Source organism: Cuculus canorus, chromosome Z, assembly GCF_017976375.1.
Source record: "Cuculus canorus isolate bCucCan1 chromosome Z, bCucCan1.pri, whole genome shotgun sequence".
In the NCBI taxonomy this organism is placed as follows: domain Eukaryota; kingdom Metazoa; phylum Chordata; class Aves; order Cuculiformes; family Cuculidae; genus Cuculus; species Cuculus canorus.
In genome coordinates, this window is record NC_071441.1 from 74,738,833 (window position 1) to 74,750,147 (window position 11,315).

The 11,315-nt window shown below is 45.8% G+C and overlaps 1 protein-coding gene across 2 annotated transcripts in view; it reads left to right on the plus strand.

Annotated features, from left to right (window-relative positions):
- The window catches only part of ARK2C (arkadia (RNF111) C-terminal like ring finger ubiquitin ligase 2C), a 58,464-nt gene extending 51,273 nt beyond the window's left edge, over window positions 1–7,191 (plus strand). Inside the window, exons 5-8 of one of the 2 annotated variants that reach the window (XM_054055270.1) lie at window positions 458–562; window positions 1,077–1,172; window positions 2,331–2,437; window positions 3,592–7,191. In XM_054055270.1, the coding sequence (XP_053911245.1) occupies window positions 458–562; window positions 1,077–1,172; window positions 2,331–2,437; window positions 3,592–3,709 (426 nt within the window). In that variant the 3' untranslated portion in view covers window positions 3,710–7,191. The remainder of the gene's footprint in view (window positions 1–457; window positions 563–1,076; window positions 1,173–2,330; window positions 2,438–3,591) is intronic. The other variant, XM_054055271.1, reaches the window with a different exon arrangement.
- The last annotated feature ends 4,124 nt before the right edge of the window (window positions 7,192–11,315 follow it).

The window sequence follows — 11,315 nt, forward strand, 5'->3', positions numbered from 1 at the left end:
CCGTGTCAAACACTGCTGATCCTTAAAGTAACCTCAGAAATCACATGAAGGTGTTTTTTTCCTTGTGCCCATAGTCAGACCCTAACACTTGTGTACTACAGTGAGGCTTAAAAGATCAAATGCTGGATGAAGAGAAATCCAACTACTTAAAAACAAATAAAATAAGATCTCTTCTTAGGCTAGCTCATGTTGAGGGTTTGGGACTGTAATGTTATAGATGCAACAGGTATTATTATAACAGATAGTTGATTCAGAAGAAATGCATATTCTTAGTTATTATAGGAGATCTATTTAATAAAACCTCATTTTTTTTGGTTATTAAAAGGCTTCCGTTGGGGAAGGTGTCAGTCTGCTCTTCCATTTTGAATTGCTAAAGCACTAAATTTAAATAAGACTACACAAGGGATTTCTATGCGCAAGTACAGGCGGCTTTACCTTTCTCCCCCTCTTCTTGCAGGTCGTTCATGAAATCAGAAATTACCCTTATCCTCAGCTTCAGTTACTTGCTCTTCAGGGACTGAACCCCAGCAGGCACACATCTGCTGTGCGGGAGAGCTATGAAGTACGTACCTCGAGGACTGGAATTATTAAATTTTTAAGTGCTAGGAATCTATGCAAGCTCTGGCATAAACTAATAAGGCTGTTTTGTGGCATGGCAGTTGCAACGAGTCTTGCGGCAGTTTTAGTAATAACTGGGAGGCGAAGGGGTTGAGTGGGTTTGGTAAATGATAGTTTACTCCAAGGTGCCTGAGTCAGGCTCAGGTTGTCTCTGGCTCACTTGATGTCTGTGTAAATACTGCTTGAGTTCTACGGTGTTTTCCTTCCCTGCCTGTCAAATTCCACCCTAATTTCTGAAATACTTGATGTCCAACTCTCTGCTCTCTGCCTTGAAGCCTTAGTTATTGGTCCAAGGGCCAGATCCATTGGTAAACTGTAACTAGTTTGGGTCTTTTGGTCATTTCCACCAAGCAAAGGGCAGGAAGGAGTGTTGGTCCCTAGCAGGTAGGATGGGGTGGTGGGACCTCACCTCTCAGTAGCAATGCTGATAGTGCTTTGCTGCTGCTCCTGTGCCACAGGAGCTGCTGCAGCTGGAGGACAGACTGGGAAATGTGAGCCGGGGCGCCGTCCAGAACACTATCGAGAGGTTCACCTTCCCCCACAAGTACAAGAAGGTGAGTGCCCCAAACCCATGGCAAAGCTGCCAGCCCACCTCAGCTGGACAATGGTTGTGGGCATGGAGTGAATAGAAGGAAGGACAAAACGACAGATGGGTTACACTCTTTAGGTTTGACAAACTGGCACTACCAACTGAAATATCCAATAACATCCAGAATTGGTTCATTGATATTGTGGGGGCTCCTGGGCTGAAACGGCCATGTAGCTCAGCTGGCTGTTTCTCACTTCTAGGCTAGGAAGCTACGGGCCAAATTTTCAAAAGGGTGTCAACCTTCTCCCACCCAGATGGTGCAATTTTCCCCCTGTTCGCACCTGGTAAGAAAGTTCACACACCAAAGGGGCCTCATGCATGCAAACCAACACCATTCTGCATGCAAGCATTGCCGCGCACACACCCCACCATGAGAGTACTGTCTCTATGGTGTGAGGACCTCGTCCTCCCCTCATTTTGCAAGAGGTATCTCCTCTGTTGGAGCTGATCTCTTGTCCAGAAGGGAAAGGATTCCATGTTTTTGGGTTGTGCTAATTAGAAACTGCGAAAAGTGCTTGTCTGTCTAGTAATTTCACATGCTGGTCACTCCTGGCTGGGCTGTAACAAGCAGGGATACTACATTGCCCGAGTTAGAAGTGAGTCAGATCCTGCTGTACTTATCTCTGACCACATCCCCAGTGGATCCAGAAAAAATATATTACTAGGAATGGATGCATCGAGGGAAGAGGAAAGGGGAGAGCTGTCAGGCTAGGTGCTGCCCCATGGCAGGTGGTCAAGCTGGCATGGGGCATAGTGGTTGCCCTTCCTGGCAGTGGTAGTCCCACGTGCTTTAGGATATCCATGAGAAATATCCAGCAAAAGAGACCATGGGGTCTTCACTGCAAGGAGAATGGAAACAGGTGGTGGGTGGCTGTGTTAGGGCAGCAGAGGATAGGCTGCTCCTTGAGGCACTGCCACCAGCCATGGGAGGAGGTGTGCTGACCAGCAGCATGCTGGTGGCATCCTGCCTTCACTGGTTGTTTTGGATGGGCTGGCCTCCTCAGGCTGGAGGATCTGGCTGATAGGATAAGCTCTTATAATTTTCCTTTCTGCAAGCACTCAGGCACGGGAGATCATTTGAAAGTGAAGTCCTAACCAAATTATGTCTTTAACCTTGCTGCAGAGAAGACCGCAGGATGGTAAAGCTGAGCAAGAGGATGGAGAGGAGTCAGATACCGATGAGAAATGCACAATCTGTCTGTCCATGCTCGAAGATGGAGAAGACGTCAGGTACAATCCTTCCATCCACTCCTCAGCCTCTTGCTGTCATCTGAGTAGTAATTATTGGGATTAATGACATGCACTGGTGGAGTTGTCCGTGCTTCTGTCCTGACAAACTCACTTAAGCTGTTGCAGTGTCTAGGAAACCAAATGCGACTTAGATGGACATTGGTATGGCCTGTAGGTAGGAAGAGGCTGAAGCAGCAGGAGTGCCAAGGTTTTATAGTACCTCCTGGGTTTGGATCACCTGCTTCAAAGCTGTGCCACTGGATGGCAATGGGCCAGGTGGCAGGTGTGAGACGAGGATGGGTCCCAGGTCTCAGACAGCCATCTGGAGCTTGGGGACATCAATGTCTGAGCTAGACAGGCAATCAAAGTACAACAAAAGGGAGCGTGGGTGTGAAGTCCAGGGGAGCTTGGCTTTTAGCTGGGACACAGCTGCTTTTTTTTGTAGAATAAATGAGAGTACTCAGTTCTCTCTGTCACAGGGAGCCACAACAAACCCCAGCTATCCATTAAAGAGGTCCCCAGGGTCTTGACTGGTTCATATCTCTGCTTGAAGCAAAGGATGGAGACAAGCAATTTCAAGGGGCTGAGCTACCATGATGTGCAGCTTGAATACCTGGTCCTGCTCCTCATCCTTTAATTGCCTTAAGCTACCAAGAATAACTGGTCCTCTTGCTGTGGGTTCCTGTGGTCTGAAGTCCCTTCAGCTTACAGAAGGTTGACGAAGAGATGACAAAGTTGATGTAGGTGAAAAGCAATCACCTTCCTTGGGGTACACCAGACAACCACATAGCAGTGATGGGAACCCACCTGACAGTTAACAAGCGGTAAAGATGGAAAATCAAGAGGCTTTGCTGCATCCACTAATTCTTCTGAATGGTTAAAAAGCAGTGTCCACAGTCATTATGAACTGGAACAGCTCAGTCTAGGAGGGTGTGGGGTTTTCTAAAAAGCTTTTAGCCAAGAAGGACACCATCCCTGACCTCCTGCCCCATGTAAGCTGACATTGTTAGGGGAGGATGTAGGACCTGAGCAGCACTGAAGTCACTACATTGGTGCTTCCGCACATCTGAAGCAGCTTCAGCTGCTGCTTTTTGTCTCTCCTTGGTCCCCTGGACATCCTCCATCCTAATGGGGTTGCACTTCTCTCTCTGCAGGCGGTTGCCCTGTATGCATCTCTTCCACCAAGTATGCGTGGACCAGTGGCTGGCCACCAGCAAGAAGTGCCCGATCTGCAGGGTGGACATTGAAACACAGCTCGGCTCGGACAGCTGAAAAAACTGGCTGGACACACCATTTTCCTTACCAGGTCGTATGGCCATAAACCCTTGCAGCAAAATTTTTGCCTTCTGAGCCATTTGATTGAGAGGATATGTCTGCAGGCACATTAGTGAAAAGGAGGAGGAGGTACAATATCTAGCAGTAGGAGATATTGCACATACGCAGAATACGGGCCCGGTGAAAGGGAGCTGGCATTCCCGGAGCTCAGAGACCCCGTGCTGCAGAAGATTTAGTGTTGATCATGAAGGAACTAGTTGTGGTAGTCTGGCCTGTCAATCCTGCATTTCATGAGGATTGTATATATACCTCTCGAATACGTAGAAACATGTTAGGGGTCCTTTAGCTATTTCTATGGATGGCAGCTGGAGCATGTTAGCTTAAGAAATATTGTGTTTGATGCCCTACTCATCTTGTGGTGGATATGTTGCTGTTACCTATTTTGCACCAAATATTTTTTCATAGATTCCTTATTTTGGTGCCTGATTAATACATTGCAGATGGGGATTAAAGAAGTCAAGCTTTCCCACCCTTGCAGGGGAAGAGGCGAAAAAGCAAATTCCTGTTTACAGTCAGAAGGGTTGCGCTCTTTGCCTCAGCCGTGTGTGCTTCCTTTCCTTGTGTTTACAGTGTGTTGCAAATTTAGAGAAGCTTAAGAAAATAAAATTTGGGAATGAAATTAATGAAGCAATAGGGAGAAGCTTCGTTCCTGCTTATCTGCTGGTGCTGGATGCTTTCTGTAGGGGCGCAATATTGAAAAAGATGCTGTTTCTTTGCTTTCTGTATCTTAGAGTAGCTTGGCATATCAAAATCCAAGGAAAGGCTGTCTTTGTGATTGCCATTTCCCACGATGCTTTCTCTTGTGAGCTGCAAGGCTGGTCCAAAATGATGGTGGCTGGAGTTGGTGGCTGTAGCTGTGCTTTGGGGATAAAAAGGCTGGAGAGGTGCTGGGATATGGATGCTGCTGCCTCCTCTCTTGCGCAAAAGTGTCTCTGACAATAAGATAGGAGAAAACATGATGCTCACAGTGCACCACTGAAGCCACAAATGTTTTTTCTCAGGAGGAGAAGGCACGTTGGAAGTGGAGTTTGCTGTTTTCCAGAGGGTCTGGGTTGTGACTCTGCCTCAAAACACATGTACTTGCACCCACATGTGTTTGTATATGTTTCAGACTACATTCATATGTAGAATAGAGTGGTTGTTAAAATATATTCTAATGGTATTAACCCCCGAAACGGAATTAAGGGGAGGTCCCCAAAGGAGTGAGTTGTTGCATTTCGACCTCCCCTTGAAATAAAGATCTCCACATGGTAGCCACAGGAACTGAGCTAAGAACCCTCTGGAGAGCCGGCATTAACAACAAAAATGTTTAATTTCTTTTTTCTTAAAATCCTTTTTTTTTTTTGTTTGCATACTAGGGGAGCAAAACAGAGATGCGGAGGAGCAAGGGGAATTAGTCAGGAACATTACACATTGAAAATGCTGATGGGATGGGGGTGATTTCTGGCTCCCCTGAGCATCTGTTTCACTGCCAAGTGATGCTCTCCAAGTAAAAACAATCATAAATTACTATTGGAGAGATCATGGGATTCCCATGAGCTGTAACTGGAAAACACCAACCTCAGAGGCAACTCAGAGTTTGGTTTTTTTTTTTTTTCCTAATTAGAGACAGGATGGGAAGAGGGGAGCCCTGTGGGGTGCAAGAATGCAGGAACCCCTCTCCTGCTGTGACGATACATGTAGGAGGGAGCCGAGTGGAGTGAAGCACATGACGGCATCTAAGGAAGACAGAAGAAAGAAACTTTTTGTGCTGAGGGTGGTAAAACAATGTCATAGGTTGCCCAGAGAGGTCCCCTTCCCTGGAATCATTCAAGGTCAGGTTGGATGGGGCTCTGAGGGGTTAAACTAGATGACATGTAAATGTCCCTTCCAACCAAAAATATTCAATGATTCTACGATATATTTGCCACTCAGTCCAAGAGGTGGCTTCTTGGGGAAGGCAGCAGTCCCAGCCCCAGCTGAAGGGCCGCAGGCACCTTGGGTCGAGGAATGGTCCATCGACACCTTTGGGGCTTGCTCCAGCAGCAGCAGATTGAAGCAGCATTGAAAATAGTATTGCTAATAAATATGGACAAGAAAAACAAGGCTTTGCTGTTAGAATACACTGTAAGCTGGTCTGGTTTGTCTAGGCATGAGCTGCGGGCGAAGCAGAGGGAGGAATGGGGCAATTGGAACCCTGGCTAGGGAAGGAGGAGCGCTTCCAAACCGCGCGTTTTCTTAAAGCCTATGCGAAAGTATTACTATTTGCCTAATAAACAAGCACAGTTTTTTTTTTTAAAAAAAAAAAACAAAAAAAAAAAAAGAAAAGAAAACAAAAAAAAAAAACCTTGGTGAAGAAAAGCACCAAACTCCCGTGGTCTCGTGTGAGTGACTGATCCCAAGGTGCGTGCCAATTTACAGCGTCTGGAGTTGCATCGGTGTGTCAGGTTCCTTTGAGTTTAAATAATTTGTACGAGTAGGTTGCGATAATAGGGTGAGTCTGAAAACAAAACAAACAACAAAATATCTCTAGGAACAAAACATTGATAGTTTACAGGGTTTTGTGAGTTTAAATGCCTTATATTTAACAATCATAATTTATGACTAACTTGTAGATATTGTGAGTTCTTATTTAATTATTTTTATAGTTGTTTTTTTTGCATTTTTAATTATAATTTATTTATTTAGAAATTAATACTAATTTTTTTTATTACTCCTATTACCTCATTTTTGCATTGTTTCTGGGAATGGAATGCTTTGCATGCGTCGGTACTTAAAAAAAAAATCAAAAACATAGGATGTGGGGGATAATGCTTATCTTGTCAAAAAAAATAGCAAAAAAAATCAGGGTGTGTGATTACAAACTGTATTACTGTGGTGCTGTTACCTTGGATACATTCCATAAAAATGCAAAACTTTGATTCTGTATGCTGTGACATAGTGGAAAACTGCAATATAGTGACTGTGTTTAGCACATATATATGAATATTATTTGCACTCATAATCAAGCTCTGGTGATCCTTTCACTTGCGCCCTCGCGCATTCAAGGTGATCGATGGCTCTCTGAAAAACTAAAATATTTTGGTTGATTCTTGCCACTGCCTTTGTCCCCGACACCGCCGGTGATGCTGCTGCTCTTGCTGCGTGTGTTACCCTGAAACGACACCCCTCGGGCCCCAGCTGCAAGGCTGTGCTTGGAGCAATGCATACATTTAGCACAAGACTCTGCAAATTGCTTCAAAAGCCAAAGGAGGAAGCCCAGGCACCGTGTCTCGGTTCAGTTTTTGGTGCCTATCAGTGCTCGGTCTGGCTCTTTTCCCGCTCTGTGCATGCACCCAGGTGGGCGCCGCGGGGAGGGTGAAGGAGGAAATCGATTGAGCCTGAGCTTGGAGGCAACAAAAGTGAGGGATTCATTGCAGTTTATAAGGGTCTGAGAGGGACCAGGAATGATTCAGCACACCTTTGCAATCCCTGGCTACGAGCATTTGCTTTTACCAGCTGTAAAACATGCATGGAGCAGAATCCCTCTTCTCGAAAACCTTCCAGTTGATTTTGTTCCCCTCGTTGAGGAGAAAACATCAACTTGAAGCTTTTTCATCCATTGCAGAGCTGGGAGCTGCACTGGAGCCCTCCTGCCGCTGAGGAGGGTGTCAGCCCAGCATCCCCATCCTCAGCCGTGGCCACGCCACTCTTGCAGCTCACTGCCCTTTCCCTAAAGGCTCCTGAACATCAAGCCCTAAAGCCTTGCGTGAGGCTTAGATCACCCTTGATAATATTTTAAGCTTTAAAGCCATAACGGCTTTTGGTCAGCGCAGATGCTCAGCCGCGTAGAGACAGAAGTGAGGTTCGACGCATGTGCTCGGCTAGTAGCCATTCCTGCAAAAAGTCTTTGGACGCAATTCTCTTTTGAGTTAGAAAGGCACAAAATGACCATACCATAAGTCTTTTTTCAGGGTGCTGATCTGCTTTGTTGACTTTACCTTGCCCTGGGTTTAAAACCTGTCTGTGTTTTTTCCCCTCGCTGCTCTGTAACGCTCCTCCCCTGTAGCACAGACTTAGACAGGGTTTGAGCTGTGTAGGGAAAGGGGTTGGTTTCACCCACCCAACAAAGACATTGCAAAAGGGATCAGTAAAATAAGGGGTGAGCAAGCAAAAATCCTCTCCTTTAATGACCTGGGCTGGTGAAAGGATCACCCACATTTTTGTACTCCTACTGCTGTTCTGTTGTGCTGTGCAACATTTTGCTACATAGACTATTTTATAGAAGAAAGCTAGAAAAATATTTATTATTAATATTAAAGCAATAGTGCATTGAAGAAATGAAAAGACATTAGAAATTGTGTAAATGCTTAGATTCACTTTTGGTGGATTTTTTGTACTTTATTTATAACTAATAAAACAAACTGCATTGCTAACTATAAACCTGTGCCGTGCAGAAGTCACCCGGCTGGGCAATGGCTTGGTCTTTATTTACCACTCATTTCTTGTTTCTTTGGGTCGGAGTCAATTCTTTTTTCACTGCATATGCCTTTGGGCTTTGATGTGCAAAAGAGGACGCTGCTGGGGTATAAAATACTCTGCCCGGCTAGTTTGCAGAGGCTGTTGGTGCTTGAGCTCCACGGCAGAGTTGAGGGCACACCACCATGCGTGATATCTTGTGGCACTGGTTTTATGATTGGGTATCAAACCCACTTTCTAGTGAAAATTGCATGTTAAAGAGACATGTCACCTCTTAACGCAGCTCACAGTGCCTGTAGGATATCTCTAGCAAGTTCTGCAGAGACAGCTACGTGTCCCCCACCCTCCAAGTGGAGAAGCATCTCCCTCCTGTTGATCTTTTGTTTAACAACTAAGGAAGGAGAAGCTCATTGGAATTAAAAAAAAAAAAAAGTATTTGAGGGTATTTTCTATCATTTTGTTACATGTTGGACAATCAATGGGCCACACATCAGACTTCCCATCCTCCATAGCTCATTCCATAGATACTTTTGCACTTCTATCTCCCTCCCCACAATGAATGGTGCCAGTCTCTGCTCCTACTCACTCTCTGTTTAGCTGTTCCTTCTCTCGCATTCCATGCAGGAAGGCTGAGACCGGTCCCCACTTTTGACTATGTGATTAGAACTAAATAAACCTTGGAGACTGGTGGTTCCTGATCATAGAGATTTAATTCCCGAAGCCGAGGGGTATCGCTGGCTCCTGCAGCATCCAGCAAAGCCTGCATAAGGGATGCACCACACTCAGGCAACATGAAGTTCCCATTATAGGCAGCTTTTACGAATTCAGAAAACGGGTTAAAAATGATGGTCCCGCTGGGAAAAAATCTCAGTTGTTCGCTGAGATCGAGCTGATGTCCTTCAAAAGTGTAACAGTGCTGAGAGAGTTGCTTGAGATGGCAATCGGTTTCGCTTCAAAGCTGCTGCAGCAAACACGCCACTGCGATCTGATAACAGCCCCGTGGAGCGTGGCAAGCCGGTGGCTGCGCTGGGGAGGAGAGGGATTGTGCCCATTAAGGTATAACAGCACAGGCCAAGGTGCAACGTCTTTATTCACTGCAAGCACCTGCTCTCACAGCAGCTGCCTGGGGTCGGGAAGTTTATTTGTGTTTTGTAGCATCTAAATCCTCAGCTGGCCCATAGGCTGCAGCTCCGAGCTGTACAACTCCATCAGTAAAGATCAATTTTTTGCTGTTTTTCTTTTTTTTTTTTTTTAATGAGAAATTTCTTATTTTAATGTCAAAATGGGCCTCTAAGCAGAACAATGGAGCCTGGGAGATTATAAAATGGATACTTCGCAGCCCTCAGTTATTCTGCCTTTATGCACATAAGGTTGGTGTACGTATGCGATGTTATTAAAATTGTTTCACAACATTTTTATAGATACTTTCATATAATCCTTTGCTTGTGCAGCAAGAGACAAGCAGTCCTTTTTAGCATCCAGCACTGCAAAGGACTCATTGGTTATACTCATTTTCACTGGCAGCACCCAACTGCTTTCGTAAATACAACACTTCAAGGGGCTCCTAAAATGATGAGGATCACAGAGATGATGGGGTTGCCTGGTTTTAAAGACTCCTGCTGGATGCCACCATCCTTATCCTCTGCTGTTGCTTCTCACCTACGTTAATGGCTTTGCCTGAAGTCACGAGCACTAAACCCACACCAGTTAAAAAAAACAAAGAGCAAAAGATAAGGTAGAGCATGACAAGGAATGCAAGAGCTGTGCATCTGCCCCACAGCCTTGGGGAGCTCTGCCCCAGCAGGCAGATTGCCTGGGCCCTACAAAAGGCACAGTCCTAGGGCAATTTTGGCTTTTCTCCTCCTCAGTTTTCCACCGGGTCAGGATAGCGCTGGTTTAACCAGCTTAATGCAAATCCAACCCTTGGAAAAACTCTGCTCTTGCCTTATTACTTTTGTAGCACTAGTTGTTGTAGCAACAGAATGACTCCCCAGAGCCAGGGTGGAGTTGAGTTTTGCACAAACATGGGGCGTTTTTTAAGTCCTTTGAAGAAAAAAGAAGAGTTTTTTCATGCTTTGCCAAGGTTGCCTTCTTGGGGGGCAAGGAGCTTTCTGACCCTGTATCAGGAAACTCCCGTTCAGCCCTTTTTAGGGCAGCATTGCCTGGAGGTCAGCACAGTTTTTGTGTTCAAAATGCCCACCCATGGATGGCAGGTGGTTTTCATGGCAATCCGGGTATCTGCAATCCCGTCTCTCAACTACATAATGATCTGGTGAACCCGAAGATGTTCACTTCTGCTTCAACAGGACCTCAATGCAAGGCTGTACCTACTTGCTACATATGATTACTCCAAGATGTGAGGACATCTCATATGCAAGATAATTATTTCTCTTTCCTCCTTGCCCCATGAGGGTATGGTGTGAGGATCAGGATTTGCCTCACTGCTCCCAAGGGCTGGAAGCGTGGAGCCGTACACGTCCCACATGCACCACAGTGAATTTGCTCAGGGACTGGCAGGGGTTAAATTGCTGCGATGCAGCAGTGCTGTAAAAAACAGCTTCTCTGTGCTCTCCATACCAGGTGGGTACTTACTGGAGCCACTTGGAAATGCTAGGACTACAGCATTTTAATGGGAAAAACTCCTATTTCACTGCAGTGCATATTTATCTAAAAATGGGACAGATTATTGATAGGGCAGGGTTTCTTCATACTCCTTCTAGACTGAGGTGGGAGGGAAAGCAGAGTGATCAAAAGCCTGACCCTTTTTTCTGTCTCAAAACACCCACCGGGGAACTGCTGCTTTGCAACACCACCACACCAGCACAGCAAAAGCAAACGCTCCAGACTCTGCTCGAGGGACCCCTGGCTGTCCAGGGAGCCTGAGCCCCATCCCAGATGATTCCAGCAGATGCAACCTGCCTGCTGACCCCAGCACACAGCATCAGCCCTCCTGAGGTCCATCTGGCTCTGCCTGTGAACTTCCAGCTCCTGCTCAGTCCTTGCTTGTAGGGGGCATACAGGAAAGATGGAGAGGGACTTTTTGCAAGGGCATGAAGTGATACGATGAGGGGGAATGGCTTTAAATTGGAGAGGGGCAGACTTAGAC